Source organism: Amaranthus tricolor, chromosome 13 (assembly GCF_026212465.1).
Source record: "Amaranthus tricolor cultivar Red isolate AtriRed21 chromosome 13, ASM2621246v1, whole genome shotgun sequence".
Classification (NCBI taxonomy): Eukaryota; Viridiplantae; Streptophyta; class Magnoliopsida; order Caryophyllales; family Amaranthaceae; genus Amaranthus; species Amaranthus tricolor.
The window spans coordinates 8,616,494-8,639,613 of record NC_080059.1 but is presented as its reverse complement, the minus strand read 5'-3'; the positions used below and the strand labels follow the sequence as shown (position 1 = coordinate 8,639,613).

At 33.4% G+C, this 23,120-nt stretch overlaps 2 protein-coding genes across 2 annotated transcripts; both read left to right on the top strand.

Annotated features, from left to right (window-relative positions):
* The first annotated feature begins 2,430 nt into the window (after window positions 1-2,430).
* LOC130797922 (COP9 signalosome complex subunit 8) lies at window positions 2,431-14,461 on the top strand. Its single transcript, XM_057660718.1, has 5 exons — window positions 2,431-2,613; window positions 2,684-2,763; window positions 2,847-3,028; window positions 4,832-4,939; window positions 7,547-14,461. The coding sequence occupies exons 1-5, from the start codon at window positions 2,512-2,514 to the stop codon at window positions 7,684-7,686; spliced, it is 612 nt and encodes a 203-aa protein (XP_057516701.1). The 5' UTR covers window positions 2,431-2,511; the 3' UTR covers window positions 7,687-14,461.
* A 3,888-nt stretch (window positions 14,462-18,349) lies between these two features.
* On the top strand, window positions 18,350-20,663 carry LOC130798220 (exocyst complex component EXO70B1). The gene has a single exon (XM_057661120.1). The coding sequence runs from the start codon at window positions 18,470-18,472 to the stop codon at window positions 20,417-20,419; it is 1,950 nt and encodes a 649-aa protein (XP_057517103.1). The 5' UTR covers window positions 18,350-18,469; the 3' UTR covers window positions 20,420-20,663.
* Window positions 20,664-23,120: the final 2,457 nt, after the last annotated feature.

Here is a 23,120-nt window from a genome sequence, read left to right as displayed (position 1 = left end):
AATGCACTAATTCTGATTAAAATCTTAATTATTCCCTCCCTTTCTATTTAATCTAACCTCCTACACTCATTCACTCACCTCATTAAAACCCTAAGTCTCGAATCTTCTTCCTTTTCCATACATATTTGTTCATTCACCTTTCTTTTGGTTCTTCATCTTCATCCTTAAAATTCGGTTCTTTAACTTCCTCCTTTGACTCACTAAAACTTGTTTATCTTCTTCCTTTTGGTTCTTTATCTTCATCTTTAAAATTCGGTTCTTCATCTTCCTCATTTGACTCAATAAAACTTGTCCATCTTCTTCCTTTTGGTTCTTCATCCTTAAAATACAGTTCTTCATCTTCCTCATCTAGGTTTGTATTCATCTAGGTTTATTATTATGGTTCACTAAAATGGGGTCTTTCTTAGTTATTCTCATCAAAAAAAATTGGTTTTGCTAATCCTCCAAATCCTTGGTTTTCTTACAATACTTATGTGCCTCTTCTCCAACCATTTCTGCAGAAACGGATCCAACTTGGCTAAGGGAGTTGAATTTAGAGGATGAAGATATTCAGTGTATATTTGATTTACAACTAGATCTACTAAATATGGATGATCTTTTCCGTTCTTTAGATAAAGAATCACTCGATGATGACGTTTAGTCTAATTTTGATGTACATTGACCCTTCTCTTGTATGCGGATCTATCTTTCCTCCTGACTTGTGATGATTTCGTTATTTTTTGCTTGATTTTATGGATGTTTGTGGTCAATGATGATTTTGAGACCTCTTTTTTGCCCTATGATTTTTATTTTTTAAGATAAATTTTTTATTCTTAGCTATTGAAAAACTCTAAAAAATTTAATTTTTTTTTACCACCAATCTAAGATTTTGAGTTCATAAGGCCACCAAACTTGAAGTTTAGGAGGCTATGTTCTTTGTCGGATTTAGGAGGCAATTGATTTGTTTTATGGGTTCTTCACTTCTCTGTGATGAGAACAATTTGTTCTCTGAGAGACATGCAATTGATTTAAGTATTAAGCTATCATTTTACTCTTAATATTTTGCGTTCCATTAAAATGTTTAGTGTTAAAAAACTTTGAGATCTAGTACATGATTTTTATAACTTCGTATTTTTTTGACTTAAACTTTCCCAAAAGTGTGAGTGTTCACAAGTAACCCAAAAGTTATACTACTGTTTGCGATTTGTGATTTGTTTGCCCATCTAATATGCAACTGGTTTTTACAAAAGTGTTATTATTTATATGCTGGTTCATTTGCTGTTGTTTATGTTGATGTTGGATCTTTTAGTGCTGCTTATTTTGATGACGGTTGTGTTATTAGTGGTTATGTTAATGTTGGTTTACTTGTTTTCATTGTTGGTTATTTTGTTGGTTCCGTTGTCTAGTGAAAATACTCTTTATCATTGATGCCTACATAAAATAAAATGACTTCAAACATACTCTTCTCAATCATTGATGCCTACATACAATAATTTGAAAGTCTTCCTTTTCTTGCAAGTTTGGTCTTATTCATATATGGAATGTGATAATCTACACCACCCAAATTTTTTTATCACCTCAAATTTACATGCTTGTAAAGTGATCCATACAAATTTCAAAACATTTGGTTGTAAAGCCTCAAATACAAAATTAACAGCCTTAACTAATTGTGAATTGTATGTTGTTTTTTGATATTGCAAAGCTAAGTACAACAAAATTTCGAAAATAAGCTTCGGGAAATTCAATTCCCAAAATAAGCGTTTCATGTCAAAACTAAGGTCAAGTATGTTCGCTGTAAGTAACAACGAACAAAGAATTTGGTCAGAACAAGTCAAAATTCTTTGTCCGCGGTTAGTAACAACGAACAAAACGAGACAATGTCATAGCGTTAGAAGAAACAAGAAATTAAAACAGAGTAACAACAAACTAAAAGAGACGATGTCATAGCGTTGGAAGGGACAAAAAGAATTAAAACAAATTTTGTTCGCTGTTATATTGACAAACAAATTAGCGAACAAAAAATTTTGACTTTTTTTACTATTTTTTTTGTTTGCTGTTAGCAATAACGAACATACCTGACTTTAACTTTGCCATGAAGACGCTTATTTTTTAGAATTAATATTTTTCCTAGCTTATTTAGGAATTTTTTTTTTGAAATAAGCTTATTTGTTTCAATCTTACTAATATTGTTGTACAAGGTTCTTTATTCTTGCGAGACAAAGTCTTTTGTAGAGACTATCTTTAATTGGACCGGCTCATTATATATTTTTTAAAATATTGTAACTAGGTATTAAAAATTAATATAAGTAAATACTTAAAATATTAAAACTAGACATTAAAGATACGATAAGTAAATATTAATAATAATAATGTAAATAGACATTAAAAATACGGTAAATATGCATTAAGATACGTCTTTCAACGATCTTTAAAAAGCCTAACTGTTTTTAGTTTACATTTTCAATGTGAGAAGAGCTTGAAGGTTTAACAGTTAAATCGCAAATCTCTGAAGTAGTATACACCGATACAACAATGGAGGAAGCGACCGCCATAGATTTCTCATCACTCACTGACGCAATTGCTGCAAAATCTTACGACAAAATCGCTGATGTCTGCGACAATTTGATGCTTCAGGCAGGCTCTCTCTTCTCTTCTCGATTGATCACTCTTAATCCATAGTGTTGATCATTTACTCTGGTCTCAGGTCTCCGCTGAAGGCATTACCTATGAGAACGATTGGCCGTACGCAATTCACCTACTAGGGCACATATATGCCGGTGACATGTAAGTCAGTTTACTCTTGATATTTTGTTTGATAAACCCTAATATACCTTTGGTTTAATCTTTGATGTCTGATTTACATACAGTAATAGCGCGAGGTTTCTTTGGAAATCTATGCCGTTAGCTATAAAAGAGAATCAGCCTGAAGTTGTTGCAGTTTGGAAGATTGGTCAAAAGCTTTGGACACGGGAATATGCTGCTGTTTATGAAGCTCTTCGTTCTTTCAATTGGACTCCACAAATTCAACCCCTTGTTGCTGCCTTTTCAGGTTACCTTTATTCTAAATTGTCTTTGGATCTGGTTTCTTCCGTTGTCTATATTAACATTAATGTTTACATTTGTTGAAATAGAGGGAGTAAAATGGGTGTTATTGTTTGTGAAATCATCATTCTACCATGTTTTCAGTTTGGGGACGTGTGTATGTATGTATGTACGTATATATGTATGTATGTTGTTTTGATTCACTATTAAGGTTGGACTTAAGATACCCATAAACTATCTGGTTTGGGTCGTAGTTGATGAATGAAAGTGAATGGTATTACCATAGACAGTGGGTCAAATTTGTCTTACCAATTCATCACAGAAACTTAATCATCGTTTAATAAGGATTTTGAAGTCATTGCTGCTTGATAGTTTTAATGTTGCATTGGAATCAGGGTGTTAAACTAACTAGAGAAGGAAGGATATTGAGAAAAATTATGGTTAGTGGGTGTTAAAAGAATATATAGCCTCATGTAAAGTATTATACAATTGATGAGGCTTATGCATTGATAGTTGGATGGGTTGGTGCTTGTTGATAATGTCAACTAAGTTGGGTGTTGATAATGTCAACATAACTAGGATTTTGAAGTCATTACCACATTTTTGCACCATGGTGGGAGCTTTTAAAGGATACACCATTTTTGTTAAGAAGACTAGATACTTTACTTTTCATAAAGGGATTTGTTATCATGGATCATGGATCATGATCAATACCCCTATGAAAATTTTACTAATTTGAAAAGCAACGTTAGGGGAAATCCTAAAAGCATTTGGATAATACTTTTTTTAAGATATGTATGCTGACTGCGTAGCTTGCTCTAGTTGTGAGTGATAATTATAAAGAATAGTGTTTAACAAATAGTTGAAGCCACCTTGTAAAAATCCCTTGTTTTCAATTGTGTATCTTTTCAAAATAATCTTATGGAAGTATGTTGTACTTCTGGGATTATGTTTTTTCTTCAATTGAGCAAAAGTGGTGAAAATTTGAAGAGAGTGAGATCCTCAAGGGATTTTGGAAGTTCAAACACAATATTGGGATTAACGAGCATCAAACTATAAGTGACTACTTTACCAATTGTAGTTTTACTGACTGCTTTAGTGCTTTATCTGTAAAGAAATTTTAGCTATCAAAAAATGGATTTCATTATCATATGTAGACTTACTTTTGAGAGAGAACTTCTGTGGGGAAAAGGTTTTCTACCTATTTTACAATAGCCATTCATTTAGAGATTGTCATTAAACAAAGAACATGATAATGTGACTAACTTCATTGGAATTTTGTATCATTTGTGGTTTTTGTTTAGGTGAATTAAGTAATATCAATTGCTAAGTTTTGTAGCATCACATTCTTATTATTATTATTGAAGACAAATGTGTTGGCATAAGGTTTTTTAAATCTTTGATATTTTCTTACGTTGATCTTCTGTTTTCTGTATTTTCCTTTTACCGTCCTTTAGAGTACCATTTTTGCCCTCTAGTTTATGCCTTTCTCATTCTTTGGTTGAAAACAAAACGAAGTAAAAGCAAGCTGCTGTTGTAGTTTTCTATTGTTGCATTTTTTATATTAAGCAAGGCATACTGAGGCACATAAGAACTCGAACCTAGGCGAAAGGAGAATATGTGGGATTTTCGTAGGCAAGGCAGAACATTTTATTTTTTTTTAATTTTTTTTTCTCGTATAATATTTTGCCGAAAATTTTACTTTTTTGAAAGCCAATAATAAGTAAACAACTTTTAAATATTGATTGCAGCTCCAATTGTTATAATTTGTTTTGCTTCTTGTCCTGATTTTAATTAATTAATTTTGTAGAAAATTATACCAAGAAGATGTTTCATCTACTGGTTGCTGCTTACTCAACCATTAGTGTTCAGGATACAGCACTGTTTTTGGGAATGAGTGAAGAAGATGTGACAAAGTGTGAGTAAATTTCTGTCTAAATGATTAGCTGATTCATAATGATTTACCTGCATGACTTAGCATAATCAACAAGAATATACAATTATATTTTTAACGTCTTAAAGTGGTAATTGGTAAATATGAACGGGATGTCATCCTTCTTGAAGTAAAGAATATAGTTCAAGTTTTATTCATTTACTACAGTGCCATGATTTATTCGAAGAGATCTCTTCTGCAAAAGTTAACGAAGGACCAACTTAATTTATCTGAATATGGTAAATATTTTTAGTTTTGGAGAGTGTCAAACTTGGTACATAGTGTCATAGTCTTGTCAGTTTTATCTTATTAACAATAATATAACATAACAACAACAGCAATACTAGGGCCTTAATATCTAAAGCTTGAGGTCAGCTACATGAACCATTAAATGAGTGCTAATGGTCGTCTATATGGATTCTTCTTCTTCATTCTATTTTCTTACCATCGCAATTTCTACGTCTAGGTCATTCACATCCTTTTTGCTTTTGTCATCCAAGTCATCTTCGGTCTTTCCCATTTTTTTAAGTCTCTTGAGCTCCAACTTTATATCTTTCTTACAGGTTTGCTAATACTCCGTCTTTGCACATACCCAAACCATCTTAGACGATTCTCTTTCATCTTTTCCTCAATATTGCAACTTTTAAACCCTTCTTATATCTCCATTTTGAATTTATCCCTCAAGGTATCCACGATTCCAATGAGGCATTCACATTTTTGCTGCTCCCATTTTTCTACTATGATCATTTCTAAAAGCCCAACATTCTGATTCATATAGTAGCGCTGGTGTAATGGTCGTTCGATAAAATTTTCCCTTTAACTTTAAGGGCACACCTCGATCACATGATACTGCTCTCTATTTCTGTCACCCACACTTAATTCTATAGGTCACATGTTATTTGATATCCCCGCTTCTCTAAAATATGGACCTAAGATATTTGAAGCATCCCCTTAAAGCGATTTCTTTCTCTTCTATATTTATTTAAAAATATAGTGTCTCTCGTTATCTCGTTTGTGCTAAAATTTTACCCCATGTACTATGTCATGGTTCGACTTAATTTGAAACCTCGTGACTCAACTCTTGTCCCCCTCGTTCTAATTTGAATTAATAATTTAACATTGATTGATATAAATAAGCCAAAGAAAAAATAGTATAGAATGGAGTTTAAAATTAAACAAATAAAACCCTGTTTCTTTCCCCCTAAATTTTGTGCTTCCTTCTCTCCACCACAACAGCAAAATAGGTAAATAATCAAAAGCAAAGGATTGAATATGCCCTCTCTTGTTCTTCCTTTATGTGATTGTATGATGGACATGCTGCTTTAGAGGTGCTTTAGAGGTAATTGCCAGAAATTCAAAATAGTCCAAAAAGGCGTTCACATACTAAACCATGAAGAATTTATGATGTAATTTGGTTCTTTTTCCTGCGAGTTTCACGGTGTGGTATATTGAGTGTTCGCTGAATAGATTCTCGAAGATTCTCCATTTTATCTTGCACATAAAATTATATATCAAGGAGGGTGATAAAGTTGGTGGGAGAGTAGATTAGGGAGTGGGAGAAAAAGTTGATAAATAAACTAAATTTTGGGCAAATCAACCCCATGTAGCTTATTTGATGCTCGGAAAAGGATCCTTATATGTCTAGTTCCATTACCCCTACGCCATTAAGTGTGGTGGGAGCTGGGAGGGTCGGATGTACACAAACTTTCCCTTGTTAATAATGAAATTAACAAAGAGATTTTTTCCGATTGACCCTTGGTAGCCAACATCACGTGCAACCTCACATAAATAAGAAGTGTAAATGATTCAATTTCTTGGTAGTATTCCCATAGAAACATTATGGTTTTACACATAGAAATTTCCAATTTATAATTTGGTTCTTGTTGAAATGAATTCTTAACAATACTTAGATTAGATTATTTGATAGTTCCTTTGTGTAGGTGAATCCAAGTTACTGATGGCCACCTGTAATAGCAAAATTGAGAAGTAACCATGTTATTGCAAGGGTTTACAAACCTATTTTATTTAAATGAAATAGAGAATTTTCAAACCCCACTTTTTACTTGGATGATTTCGAACATCTCATCTTATCACCACTTATCATTTCACAAGTCCGAGCCAGTCACTCACTTGTTGGAGTTTGCAATCGTACGACGTGGCATCATTTATTTCTCATATAGTTTTATATATATTTTTTTGTTTCTGAAATTACCTCGCTCTTTCTCTCCCCTTTCCCCCTCAAACACCCACCTTCTTTGTCTCTCCACATGACCTCCTGCTCTTAGACATCAATAACACAGCCATCACCTGATCAACATCACTGCCAATAACCTTCACCTCGAATCTTTGAAAGGGCAGGGACGATAATTTTCTTGTACCATAATCCATTCCTTTTCTAGGATGTCTGAATTGATCTCACATAGTTGATTTTGGGCACAAAAGGGTCAGGTTTTCTTGTTTTTCAATCTTTCAATACAAGCAAGAACTCCATGTGGGCCTCATTTTCCATAGTTTTTATTGGTCTTATTTTCTTCATCTTAATTCCCTGAATTATTTGGTAAATGACTGACATGAATCTTTTATTTTATATAGATGTTTTGCTGAATGGTTGGAGTTTGGACTCGGCTGCTGGAATGTTCACTGTGAAGAAACAATCTATTGTAGCAGAACAGAAATTGGATCCTAGTAAATTGCAGCGCCTGACAGAATACGTGTTCCACCTTGAACATTAGCTGATGATCCTCCCCCAAGAAAGAAAAAGATACTCCTTGATACAATCGACGATTCTTCTATTGTAGCCTGTCGCCCTGTCGGCAACTTCTTGGTAACCTCCCTGTTGATTGCGGTGTTAATTGGTACTTGGTCTTTATTCTTCTATATATTTCTTTCTTCTGTTACTTGAATTTGCTTAAATAGAGGTAGAAGATTGTAAGAAGCTTTGAAAAGAAGATGATGTACTGTAAATGTCCTAGCCTGTTTTACACAGTGCAGCTGATCTCGAGTCCTACTAAAAGAGTAATTCAGTAAAAATGAAAATGGGAATATGGAATAGGAAAAAAATAGGAAGAGTATACATCATTATCCATTGAACATTTTATTTGTAGAATAGAAGTGGCCTACTATATATAGAAGTTCCCTAGTATTTACTGTTCGTGCTAGGTGTTGGGGGCAATTTTTGAGTTACAGTTATTTTAGTATGGTTTAGGGTTTATTGAGTTAATTTGTATGGATTTATTCTCTTGTGGTCCATGATGTGAGAGACCCAAATTGTTGAAGCCTTAGAAGCTTAACAAGTAGGGTGAAGTAATCTAATCCTAGATAGTGAATTTCACTTTGTTTCAAGATTTAACTATGGCCAATGATGTTCAGTGTAACAAAATGAAAAAAACAAAGACTTGTATTACAAGAAATTGAATTGTAATTCATTAGAGGATATGAGCTTTGTGTCTCATATTTATAGGAAAAGGGATTAATACAAGAAAGCCTAAAGAACTAAGAGATACAAGGAATGACAGTTGTACAAGAAACTAACTAACTAAGTTTGTTATAAGCTAACAACCTAACAAACTAAATAATAGAAACAGGAACAACTTCACACTTGGGCACGTGAGGAACAACTTCTTCTTAGTCTTTGGACAAGCTTCCTTGGACCCTTGAGATAACCTACAAACACAAAACAAACAAAGCTACTGATATAATAGAAATTAACCATGATTATCTTTTATATCCCCCCTCAAACTAGGAGGGGGATCACTCACTCCTAGTTTGGATACAAGCTCTTTGAAGTAAGCAGAGGGCGGGATTTTTGTTAGCACATCTGCCAATTGATGTTTTTGTAGGTAAATAGGACAACTGTATAAGCCCTTCCAAGACTTTGTCTCTTATAAAGTGGCAATCAATTTCAATGTGTCTTGTCCTATCATGGAAGACGGGGTTTTTTGCGATGTATATGGCAGACTAAATATCACAATGTAAAGTAACTGGCTCAAGTTTTTCTACCCCAATCTCCTTTAGCAGCCTAACCACTCAGGTCACCTCTAATGCAGCAGTTGCCATTGCCCTATACTCAGCATCTACACTGGATCTTGACACAGTTGGTTGCTTCTTTGATTTTCAGCTAATAGGAGAATTTCCTAGCAACACCAAATATCCAGACATAGACCTTCTAGTTGTGGACATGCCCCCCAGTCTAAGTCAGTGTAGGCTTGGAGTATAAGTTTATCATTCCCTTTAAGATGATGCCTTGTCCACAAGTGGAATAGATGTAGTTTAGGGTATGTAGTAAGGCCTACCAATGTGGGGTTCTAGGGGATTGCATAAACTGGCTTAATGTTTGAACAGTAAAAGCAATGTCAGGCCTTGTATTAGTTAGAAAATTCAACATCCCAACTAAACCTCTATATTTTTCAGCATCTAACAAAGGCTCTCCTTCATGAGAATTCAACTTTAGGTTTAAAGGTAATGGTGTAACAGCCTTCTTAAACTTAGTGATGCCACTGTCATTCAATAACTTTTCAGTGTACTTTTGTTGCATAAGAGTCATCCCTTAAGGACTATAGCTGATTTCTATACCTAAAAAGAAGTGGAGCTGACCAAGATCTTTATAGTGTAGGCCTTGTGCAGATGCTACTTAAGTTGAACAATTTCATTTTTATGATTCCCCGTTATCAAGATATCATCTACATAACTTCTATAATAGTGATGAACTTGTCTTGTCTCTTACTGAATAGAGAATAGTCGTTTTTGGACTGTATAAAACTTAAGAAACATAATTCATCAGCAAGCTTTGCATGCCATTGTCTAGAGGCCTGTTTTAGGCCATATAAAGATTTCTTCAGTAGGCAAACTTTATTCTCAGGGTTTGGTAGGCCTTGAGGCATATTCATATACACTTCCTCATATAGGTCTCTATGTAGGAAGGCATTATTGACATTCAATTGATGTACAATCCAGTTATAACTGGCTGCTACTGCAAGGATGCACCTTATGGTAGTCATTTTGACTACAGGGGAAAATGTCTCCTGATAATCTATCCCTTGTTTTTGATTAAATCCTTTTGTCACTAGTCTAGCCTTAAACCTTTTTAAGAAGCCATTAGATTTTAGTTTAACCTTGTAGACCCACTTGTTGCCAATTGGTTTTTTACCATAAGGTAAGGAAACAACATCCCATGTGTGGTTGTCAGAGAGAGCCTTTAACTCTTTATTCATGGCACCTATCCATTGAGGATTGTAGCATGCTTCCTCATAAGTTTGGTTCAATGTATTTATAATGAGATTGAGCAATCTGTTTATGTGCACTTGATAAAGCATGAAATTGGATTGAATTACACCAATGTGTGCTTTTAGTGGAGTTACACATATAATCTTCAAGATACTCAGGTTTCTTTTTAATTCTTTCAGGCCTGTTGGGTCTGTGAGGATTATCAGTCTTTTCATCCTCAATTCTCACATATGGGAGCTCAGGATCATCATCATGTCATGGTTTTTCACTTATAGACCTCAGTTCTTCTTCTTTGTCAATGTTTAAAGGATCATGTGTTTCCTTTTGCAGTCTTAGTCTCAGTATTATTCATATGAATATTATCTTCGAACAAACAAATTCCCAATATGTGTTTGATCCTTGTCATCAAACCTATATGGAAAACACTTTTCATAGAAGCTTACATCTCTTGACTCAAGGGTAAGTTTAGTTTAAGATTATATAACCTATAACCTTTCTGATTCAAAGAGTATCCTATGAATGTACAAGGGTCTGCCCTGGGAACTAGTTTGTGTCTATCCCTTTGAGTGTTGATACAAAACATAAGCAACCAAACACTCTTAAAAGACTCATATGAAGGCTTGGTCCCATACAATTTTTCATAGGGTGTAATATTATTCAAAGGAACTAGAGGCATCCTATTCATAATGTGTGCTGCACTAAGAACAAAATCACCCCAAAACATTAAGGGTACTTTTGATTGGTGATAAAGTGTTCTTGCAATTTCCGATAGATGCTTGTGCTTGCGTTCCACTACCCGATTCTGTTGTGGGGTCTCAGTGCAACTAGTTTAAAAAAGAATGCCTTTGCTCTTGTAAAATTCCAAGACGTCTCCCTTACTCAATTCTTGTGCATTGTCTGTCCTATAACTATTACAATCAGTTTTCCAAATTGAGTTTGGACTGACAAGTAGAATTTTTTGAAAATGTCAAAGAAATCACTCTTATTTTTGATGAATGTCACCCATGTGGATCTTGAAAAATTATCAACAATAGTGCAAAACATATTGCATTTTAATCTTTTGGGAACTTGATAAGACCTCAGAGATCTATGTGTATCATTTGAAAGATATCACTAGTCTTTATGAAACTATTTGGAAACAATTTTCTTGTTTGCTTACTCAAAGGGCATATAGTACATACAAATTCATGATCAATCTTATTACATTGTAACTCATGAAAAACAAGATGTAACCTATTAAAAGGTATATGTCCTAGCCTTAAGTGCCATATCTTGGCAAGATCAGTGTTGTTGCAACTTCCTGACTGTAGGCAGGCATTGTAAGAGTGTAAGCTTTTACTCTCTGACAGAGATGTGAACATAGACAAAAGCTTTCCCCATTAGGTGTGTTTGTCAAAACGTGCAGGTATCAATTTGTCTTCAAGGTAATAGAGATTATTTCTCAAGTTACCAAGAAGCAAAGGCCTCATCAAAAACCCCTACATGACACACATGTTAGTAATGAAGCTAATTTTGACATTTTGATCCTGGCATAATTTGTATATAGAGATCAAGTTGTATTGAAATCCTGGTACATAAAGTACTTTATTCAATTTCAAGCCATTACCAAGTTCAATAGTTCCTATGTATTTAATCAGAACATGAGAACCATCAGGTATAACTATAGTAAATTGCTTGTTAATATGACTATAGTGTTTGAAAATGTTAATATCACAACAAATATGGTCTGTTGTTCCGCTATCAAGAATCCAAACAGGTTTTAAAGAACACTGACCTTCAGAGTGTGCAGAGGCAGCAATAGTAGATTCTTTGTCCTCAGTTTTGTTGGACTGTGTGTTGAGCAGACTCATGAGTTTGTCATACTGCTTTTGGGTTAGCTTGGGTTCTGCATTCTTTTCTGCACTTTGTGTGCTCACATGTGTTGTGTTGGCCTTGTTGGGCCCATCTTTTCTCCAGATATTAGGTCTATAGTTTGCTGGGAACCCATGAATCTTCCAGCACCTCTCCATACTATGGCCATGCACCTTGCAATGCTCACAAAAATGGCTACCCTTTTTGTTCTGCACATTCTTTGCCTTGTCAACAAATTTTCTCTTTTCAAGTCTACAAGCATCATGTGTTTCTAAGTCTTCATACAAGGTTGTCTTACTCAATTCTTGATGGGTTTGCTCTTGCATCAAGATTCTATAAGCCTTTGCTGCACTTGGTAATTCTTTCATCGATAGAATGTTACTCCTAATGTGCTGATATTTTGGATTCAGTTTCATTAGAAACTCTATGAGTCTTCTACCTTGCTGGATCTTTACAATCTTTTTTCGTATATCACGCGTGCACTCAAAACAGGTACAAGTGGGTGCTGGATAAAGATTGTCCAGTTCATCCCATAGTCCCTTCATTTTAACGAAGAAAGTTTCAACAGTCTCATCTGAGGATTGCACAACTTTACTAATCTTTTCTTGAACAGAAAACAATTGTGCACATGAAGTTTGCCCATACCTTTCCTCAAGTTCATCCGAAATCTCCTTGGCAGTCTTTAACCATTGTAATGTGTTAGCTATAAAGAATCTAACCAATCACAACATTGTTAACCCTATCCCAAGCTTTTCCATTAATGGCATTTGTTGTCGACCTTTTTATGGTGCCATTGACAAACCCCAATTTGTTCTTGTCTTATAAAGCAATAACCATTGCCCTTTTCTAGTCTTTAAACCCAACCCCATTAAAGATTTTGGTAATGATTCTTTGGCCTAAATCAATGAGATGCAAGAAGTATACACTAGATTTGTTGTGGGATCAGCATTCTTCGAGGGAATGGTCTAACCATGATAGCTAACAGTAGAAAGCAAGGAGGGAGACAGAGGTATGGCAAACAGGATATAAGGAGGAAATCAGAAGCTATCCTGCTCTGATATCATGTAAGATGTAACAATGAAAAATAACAGAGACTTGTATTACAAGAAATTGAATTGTAATTCATTACAGGATATGAGCTTTGTGTCTCATATTTATAGGAAAAGGGATTAATACAAGAAAGCCTAAAGAACTAAGAGATACAAGGAATGACAGTTGTACAAGAAACTAACCAAGTTTGTTATAAGCTAACCTAACAAACTAAATAACAGAAACAGGAACAACTTCATACTTGAGCACGTGAGGAACAACTTCTTCTTAGTCTTTGGACAAGCTTCCTTGGACCCTTGAGATAACCTACAAACACAAAACAAGGTACTGATATAATAGAAATTAACCATGATTATCTTTAATATTCAGTGTGTATGAAATGCTCAATGTTACTCGAACTCTTCATTTAGCTTCACGTATCCATGTTCGATCCTTGATGCTCGGACGTTGTCATGACACTTAAACTCTTCAATTTAGGCATAGAATTGAATATATAAACGTATTCAGCACTCGACACTTGGTCATATACCAATATTTAAAATCGTACCTGAGTCCAAGCAACATAGGAAATGCTTTATTATGGTTTCATCATGGTGTTTGAGTGGCCTAGAAGCTTCTCTTCAGTAGGATTCCTCGGTAAAACCTAGAAGGCCTTAGGATGACGGAGTTTGCATTTTGTGTGGATTCATTTGTTGAATGTGATTAGGATATTGAACCTTTAATTGAATTAGCTACTGTGGTTGAGTCTGATGCTCAGAAATCGACCTTCCTAAATCTAGGTCCCAAGTTGTATGCATGTATATTGCCCAAGTCTAGAAGCAGTGGTTCTCTTGCTTGTAATCATACGATTACCTGTAGCAATAAATTAAAGTTGTCATTTACTTGGGTTCACTATGTATTCGATCCTGTGCTTGCCGGTATATTCGTGGGAGTTGTAGGTTTGAGATTTTTGTTGCTCGCATCGCTCACCATATTCCTTTCTCGCATACATCAATCTTCGAAAGCATTCGTTAACTCTTGTGCAATTCTTATCCACTATTGTTATAATCTTAAACGACAAATATTAAATTTCAAAATTTTAATCTAAAAAATTGGAGAATTTTGTTTTAAATTTTCATGGATGAATTGATAAGATGGGTGTTTGCCGATGACAACCATAAGCTACAATGCGTAGTTGGTGTTTGATTCTAGAAAATGGTGGATTTTAAATGGAAGCGTCAAGGTTGATTGAGGAATGGATTATCAGAAAGATGAAAAGGTATTGAATATTATTTGCTAAAGGTGCGCAAATAATTCATTATTATTAGCGTGTGAGAAATGATTTTTGTCTCTTAATTTTTTTTTTTAAAGAATTATTGTGGGAAATTGATGGGTTTAAAGTTTTTTGGTGATTTACTTTAATTACTATTTTTCTTGTCTTGGGTTTAATTGTAATCTAACTCTCTCCTTTCCTTAGCTTACCTTGTAATATTAAAAAAAGCAAGTATTGTATGAGATTGTCTCACCATGAGATAGTCTCATATAATTAGCACATTTTCCAATTAGTGATGACTTTAAGTTAGGATTGGGCACCTTAAGATTATAAGCGATCAGTCTAATGTTATAATTGACCATTTTAATGGTTATAAGTGATCACTTTAAGGTTAATTGATCACTTTAAGATTTTAAGTGATCATTTAAGATTATAAAGTATTCACTTTAAATTTGCAAGTGATCACTTTAAAGTTATAATGAGTCATTTTGACGCTATAAGTGACTACTTTAACGTTATTAGTGATTATTTTGAGATTTGATCATGTAAATGAGCACTTAACTACCGTAAATGTATAATAAAAGTTGAATGAGTATCAAAATATATTGAGGTGAATGGAAGATGAACGCTGATTTTTGGTTTGAGTTTTTTTCTCTAGTTTTTTTTTTTTATTATTATTATTATTATTTAAGCTTCTTAAGTATTATCTGATTTTAAAAAACGAATATATATTTTATTTATTTTTTTTTTTTACTTTATGCATTAAACTTGAATTTGAATTTTCTTTTAATTTAAGTTAAAACATGGTGGAGATATTATTGATTCATTTTGATACAATTTATTTATTATTATTATTTATTATTATTATTTATTATTATTATTATTATTATTATTATTATTATTATTATTATTATTATTATTATTATTATTATTATTATAAATAATTAGAAATAGGCAAAGTAAAAAAAAAAGTACCCAAACGTTTACCAAAGAGAAAAATAATATACTTAATATTTTAAGAGCACATTATAAAACAACAAAGGAAAATAATATTTATAATTCTAAGTGCTATGCATAAGAAACTGAAATATGAAATACTAATTATAATGGTCGAGCATGAGTTGGTAATAAATTTCAAATTCTATGCTATTAAGTAATAAAAATATAATAAATGCTTAAATAATGCCAATTTAAATTATTTTTTAATTTTCTAATTGATTTTTCATATTTTTGCGCTTTCATCAACATTAAAAATATTCAAAATTAAACTGACACAATAAATAACGTGTAAAATTGATAGAATTTAGAAAATGGTAGTTTGGCACTTTTCCACCCAATAAATTTCATTGGAAATGAACATTCAATTAATATAAAGGTTACATTATAAATCGAATTCTAATGCCATGATAAAATTTAAGACATGAGTCTAAACGATCGAAATAAAGAAAAAAAGAAACAATCCACTTACAAGGCTAAAGGAGGTTAACTATTAAAATTAAATGGTGGTAGTAGGGCTACTTTTTAAATTTATACTCCCTTTTGTTTTCATGTTTTTTAAAATAGAATTTATGAATTTTAGTGTTAAATTTTGACTACGATTTCTCATCGATTATTCGATCTATAAAAGAAAAAAATATTCATATGGAATCTTGTTAGATTTGTTTCAATATATGCTTTCTAAATATCAACTTTTTAAAAATTTTAAAAACTCACAATTAAAATTATTTGATTTTAAAATTTACATTGGGATTCGCGAAAAGTGAATAGGAAAAACATTTGAAAATATATAGAGTATTACTTTTTTCCGCCATTTGAAATACATATGGACAACAAATGACCAATTAAACTAAAATGTATAAATAAATACAAATTGTTATATAAGATGATTTTACCGAGAGACACACCTTATATACGGCTTAAATAGTCCAACTCACGCATATTACTTATGATTTATGAAAATATAAATTACTAATATAAAGTCGTTTTACCGAAAGACAATATCTTACAAAAATAGCTCGTAAAAAATTATTTGTGCAAAATAATATAAGAGCAATGTAATATATTAGGAATATATACGCGGATTATACACACCCAATACTATTACTAGTAGGAGGCTTTTTTGTCTAACCTAAATTAGGGGTATTAGTTCACATTTGCTACGTTATAATTATTAAAATTATTTGTTATGCAAATTTATTTTATACTCCACATTGCAGTTGTTTAAGAAATAAAGGAGTTATGTAAAATTTTATTTGGATCGTTAAATTATATATTTTTATAATATTCTGGTTGTTTTTAAGAAATAATAAAATCATGAAAATTTTTATTTGGATTGTTTAATTATATGGTGTTTTTTAAGAGAGCGGAAGAAGGATTTGCAAATGGTGGTTATCGACTTAGAAAAAGCATATGACAACATACCACAACGCATTATTTGGGATAGCCTCAAGGCTAGAGGTATATCATTAATGTACATTGAGGTCATACGGGATATGTATGACAGAGTTTCGGCTAACATTCAAACACCGGTGGGGATAACAGAGTCTTTTCCGGTTAAGGTAGGACTACATCAGGAACGGCACTAAATCCTTTCCTTTTTACGGTAATTATGGAAGATATTTCTAAATCTATCTGGAAGACAGTACCGTGATGCATGATTTTTTCATTGACGATATCGTGTTTGTTGCAGAGACTAAAGAGGAGGTTAATAATAAATTGGATGAGTGGAGGGAAGTTTTAGAAGGTAAAGGGTTGCGCATTAGCCGTACGAAGACCGAATATTTGCGTTGCAACTTTAGTGGGACAACGCCGACTGGCGAGCCATAGATGTACATTGGTGAAGATGTTGTTACGAGAACGACCAAGTACAAGTATTTTGGGATTGATCATTCAGAGTAATGGGGAGATTGACAGAGATGTCAATCATCGAATACATGCGGGTTGGCTCTGGTGACAAGCAGCCACCGGGGTGCTATATTATAGGAAGTTCCCAAGTAAGTTAAAAGGGAAATTTTGCCTGGTGGAAATCAGACCTGCTTTGTTGTATGGGACAGAATGCTGATCCGTAAAGAAGTTTTTTGAACATAAGATGAAAGTTACATAAATGCGTATGCTGAGGTAGATGTGCGGGAACACATTGATGGATCGAATTAGGAACTAAGAGTTTAGAGGCAAACTAGGGGTTGTTCCCATTTCCACAAAAATGCATGAAAATAGATTGAGATGGTTAGGACATGTGCAGAGAAAAACTTTCGACGCCCTATTAAGAAGGATTGAAAGTATCATAGTAGAGGGTAAGAGGAGTCGAGGAAGACCTAGGAGAACTTGGGATGAGCAAATAAAAGTTGACATGCCCGAGTTACACCTCTTTGTGGATCTGACCCGAGATAGGGGTAGTTGGAGGCGCCTTATCAATGCTTTAGACTACTGATTTGCTCTTCACTTAATAGTCGGTGTTCTTGTTCTCTGGCTTTTACTCGCTTTATTATTATTATTATTATTATTATTGTTGTTGTTGTTGTTGTTGTTGTTGTTGTTGTTGTTGTTTCCTTTTAATTGTTATTTTGACTTTATTTTATTTATATTTGCATTGTATTTATCTTTTTATGTTTAAGGGTCACGCCTGGCGATGTGATGCAAACATGTGGAGTCAGCTTCAACCTCACTCGGCCTAGCCATTACAGAGACTGCTCTTATTTTTTCTCGAATCGAGGGATTCTTTGGCCGCGCTCTCCTTTATGGGTATGAGTTGCCACTATCCTTTCCTCTCCAAACCCTGACCATAGTTTTCTATGGGTGGGATACACTGGGTATGATGATAATGCTTGTTTAATTACATACTTTTATAATATTTAATTAATTTTTTATGATTTTTAATTACATATAATATAATTAATAATAATTAAATATATAAATAATTATAATAATACAATTTAACAAGAAATAAAAAAATAAATAAAGACTTTGGACTTTGTTAAACTAAAAATAAATAATAAAAACATAAATGGAATAAGAAACAAACAAGTTGCCTGTGCAAGTGTACATTTCCAACAATTCTAAACGGCTTCATTCCTCTCTCTTCTTCTTGCTTTGTCTTCCCATCTTCTCTCTTAATTGAAAAAAGCTTGGAAACCCTAGCAATGGCGACAACCGTAGAGGGTGAAGACAGGGTGCTTGCTACAGCTCAACAGATAGTCAAGAGTCTTAGAACCTCTAAAGATGTTACTGATGATATGCTTTTCATTCTTTCTACCTTTGATAATCGTCTCTCCAATATTTCTGACCTTATCGGCGGTGGAAACCCTAGTACCTCTACTAGTAACGTTGATTCTCTTTCTATTGAGATTTCCCGTCTTGATTCTGCTGAAAATATCATACTCCGCCATGAAAATCCTTTTAATGAATCTCCTGATGATTCATGTGAATTTCTTGCTGCTGTTGATGAAATTCTTGAATTGATTTCCGATCTTAAGGTCCAAGAAAACCCTAGTTTATCGGATCGTGCTGAATCTGCTGTTCAATCTGCTATGTCTAAACTTGAGGAAGAGCTTCGTAGGGTTCTTTCAAGGAGTGCTGTTCCGATTGATGCAGACAGGTTGTACGGTTCGATTCATCGGGTAACCCTCTCGTTTGCTTCACATGACGGCGATTTAGTCGATGAGGAATTTGGAAATTTTAATCATCCCTTTCATGAAAGAGGAGGGAGTTTAGCTGGTGATGTTTCAGTTGATTTAATTCATCCTGATGTGATTTCTGACCTTCGTGAGATTTCCGATCGAATGATTCGAGCTGGCTACGAAAAAGAATGTTGTCAAGTTTATAGCAGCGTAAGGAGAGAAGCACTTGAAGAATGTTTAGCAAATTTAGGGGTTGAAAGATTGAGCATTGAAGAGGTGCAGAAAATTGAGTGGAGTGTTTTGGATGAGAAAATGAAGAAATGGGTTCAAGCTGTTAAGATCTTTGTTAGGGTTCTTCTTACTGGGGAGAAGCACCTTTGTGAATTGATCTTCGATGGTTCTGAATCTAGTTTAATTAGAGAGGTTTGTTTCGTAGAAACTGCTAAAGGCTGCGTTCTGCAGTTGCTGAATTTCGGTGAAGCTGTGGCCATTGGGAAGAGATCCCCTGAGAAATTGTTTCGAATACTCGATATGCACGAAGCTTTGAATGATACTTTGCGGTATCTGAGGGCTTTATTCTGTGATGATTCAGGGGAGTTTGTTTGTGCTGAGGCTCGAGGTGTTTTGGATGGGTTAGGTGAAGCAGCCAAGGGAACTTTTTTCGAGTTCGAGAGTGCTGTTAAAGGTGAAGCATCCAGGAAGCCTGTTCATGGAGGGGAGATTCACCCACTTGCTCGGTATGTAATGAATTATGTTAAATTGCTAGTTGATTATAGTGATACTTTAAATAATCTGTTAGAAACTGATGAAGTAAAAGAAGAAAATGAAGGAGAACAATCAGAAGGTAGGTTTGATGGAGAAGAAGTGAGGGAAATTTCTGCCCTTGGTCGTCGATTGATGTCCTTGATAAGTTGTTTAGAATCAAACCTTGAAACAAAGGCTAAATTATATGAGGATAGTGCAATGCAATGTATTTTCTTGATGAATAATAAACTTTATGTATTGCAAAAGGTGAAAGATTCTGAACTTAGAAAGCTTTTAGGAGATGATTGGGTAAAGAGGCGTCGTGGGATCATTCGAAAATATGCTACTAATTACCTTAGAGCTTCTTGGAGTAAGGTCTTGGCTTGTTTGAGGGATGAAGGTCTTGGGGGTGGATCAAGTAGTGCCTTTAAAATGGCTTTGAAAGAAAGGTTCAAGAATTTCAATGCTTATTTTGAGGAAATTTATAGGACTCAAACTGCTTGGAAGGTCCCAGATCCCCAACTTAGGACCGAGCTTCGTATATCAATATCCGAGAAGGTTATTCCTGCGTATCGTTCGTTCTTGGGGAGGTTTGGTCCTCAATTAGAGAGCACAAGACATGCTGGGAAGTACATTAAATACACACACGACGATTTAGATGGGTACTTGGCTGATTTGTTTGAAGGAACACCGGGTGTTCTTCACCATATGAAACGCAAAAGTTCGTAGAGCTCTCATTTGTATAGTAGGTATCGCCCTTTCCTTTCACTTAAGGGTCTGTCGAGTGTCGGATTCCCTTTATACCTGTTAGATCAGGTTTGATAACATGCTTCTTTTTACCTTCTTTGCTTTAGTTGATGTCATAAACTATGATCACAGTTTTTTCCCGGTGGAATATGGCTGTTGCTGCTCCTCATAAATCATAATGTAATCATATTGTAAATTTGGTATAGATTTGTCATGTTTGGTTTGACATACTTCATGTTCTTCCATTGAAACACACCAAACTCTAGGATGTTCATATGTTATTCAATGCCTTACGCTTCGATCATGGTGTTTCAGCATCACATTTTTCATGACTAGCTTAGCATTGTATCATGAGTTTGTGAAATCATTGAATTGGCTCTTTTATGCAAATTTTTGTAGCAATTGCGAAAATAATTGAACTCTTCTAGTACCCAAATGTGGTTAGATAAATTTTTTGATGAGACCGTCTCATCCAAAGACATGCCTCGTAGTTGGGTTGAGTAACCCAGTAATAGAAACTTTGTTTTGAGGTCATTTCACCGTGAGCCGATTTTATACAACATGGGCTGATGTATTAAGGCTTTTAGTTTATCTGGGATTGAAGTCTACTTTGATGCTGGTCGGTATAGAGTTTAATTTAGAGTTTAAAAACATGAGTTTTTTTTTTTTTTTTTTTTTTTGATAATTCTTGGAGTTTATTTTATGCTTTAGCATCCGTTGGTGTTGCTTAGGCATTAGATTAGTTGGTACGAGGGGTAATATTCTTCCCATAGTGCAAAATTAGATCGCATCGTATCTGGTCAGTTGCGTTATCAATATTTACCACGTTTTGAAATTGTTAAAAAACTTCCGTTTTGCGCCGTTTTTAAAGGATATCTCATGCTTTCGGCTAATATTTGACATTATAATAACCACATTGTTATCGTATCACGATTGATATATTTGTTCCTTAATACTAATTAAATATAATTTAGCATCATGGAGGCTTCTGCTGATTGGTACTGTTGGATTGAGCAAGGGGCATGTAAGAAAAAACGGTTTGAAGTGCAATTTTAATTTTTATATTTTTAATAATGTAACCCTAGCTTATGAGGGTGACATTGCATTGCATTGCTTGTTCACAACAATAAGCAAATAAGAGATTGTTCTGAATTGTGAATGTTGGTGTCTGGAAACGTGTTGATTATTGCTTCTGGTAGATATTTCTTTTGGTTATTATTCTTAGATATTTGAATTATCATAATATTAATAGTTGCTTTCATCTGTCGCAACTTACTATGTACGTAGACTTTTCTGATCCAGTAAAATTGCATCCATTAGTTGCATTAATTTAGGAGGGTTTACCCATAAATATCTTGTAAAACGCAAATTTTTGTGAGACGGTCTCTTTGAAAGACCATTTTTAATTGGGTCAGCGTATTATATATGTTTTAAAATATTGTAAGTAGGCATTAGGATTAATGTAAGTAGACATTTAAAATATGAAAGTAGGCATTAAGAATATAGTAAGTAAGCATTAAGGATAATGTAAGTAGGCATTAAGAATACATAAATAGGTATTAATTTTCAATGGGCTGGGCTTGAGATACGTTTCTCAAAGAGACGGTCTCTCAAGAAACTAACTGCTTGTAAAATACTTCCTTTGTTTTAAAATACTTGCAATATTTGTTTTTTGGTAATCTAATATACTAATTCAATCTTTTAATATCTCTAATTATATAATAAAAAATTATAAAATTTAATATTAATAATCTTTGCAATAAGACAAATCAAATAAGATTTTACTTAACTATATTTTAACTTATAGATTTATTAATCACAAATTAAAAGTGTTGAATGAATAATGTCATATTTTCTAGTGTTGCAACTAATATGGAACGGAGGAAGTATAAAGTACTTATTATATACGGTCTCTTTTATCTTGTATTATTTTTTATTTGAATTTATCCTATTAATTTTGCACTATTTTCTTTTTTACAATAGTCTAACTCTCGGTCATTTTAATCTCATTTACAACTTATACTCTATTTTCGTTTTAACCATTGGTAACAAACTTACTAGCAACATTTGTAAACAACAGTTCTCGTTTCTTAGTCCTGGTTGTTTTCAATTTCTCCTTGTGGATGTCAGGAGAAGCGTTTTGCTTCATAGACATCCTAATGCTGAATTATGGAGCCGAGTTTATCCTTTTTGTCTTATTTTTCAATTTAATTTTTCTTTTCACTAAATTTTACCTAAATTTTGTCTTATTAGTTATTAATTACTCTTAATTTGTATCTTATTCTTTATTTATAAGCTAAGATATATTTAATTGAGATTTATTTGATTCATATAAATGTAAAATTATTATATATTATTTTTTTATAATTTGGGAAATTTCATGTGGTAACCCTAAATTGTTGGCTTTTTATGTGGTAGATAAATTTTTTTTAATCAACATGGTAATCTTGACTTTTTTGTTTTTCCACATGGTAGATAAAAGGAATTTTTTTTTTGTTAACTTAACGTAATTTTTACCCAGCGTAATGATATTTTTTTTAAAAAAAATGTCATTATCATCCTAATTAAACACATATTTTGAAATTTAGTTGAAATAAATACTTAATTTAACTAAAAATTTAAATATTTTATCTACTACATAAAAAAGTTAAAAGCTTAAAATTATCACGTAAATTTAAAAAAA

Excerpts from the sequence above, each read along its gene's own strand:
- LOC130798220 (XM_057661120.1), top strand. The coding sequence starts at position 18,470 with ATGGCGACAACCGTAGAGGGTGAAGACAGGGTGCTTGCTACAGCTCAA.
- LOC130797922 (XM_057660718.1), top strand. The coding sequence starts at position 2,512 with ATGGAGGAAGCGACCGCCATAGATTTCTCATCACTCACTGACGCAATT. Across the intron at positions 2,764-2,846 it reads CACATATATGCCGGTGACAT|TAATAGCGCGAGGTTTCTTT; the intron begins GTAAGTCAGTTT and ends ATTTACATACAG. Across the intron at positions 3,029-4,831 it reads CCTTGTTGCTGCCTTTTCAG|AAAATTATACCAAGAAGATG; the intron begins GTTACCTTTATT and ends TTAATTTTGTAG.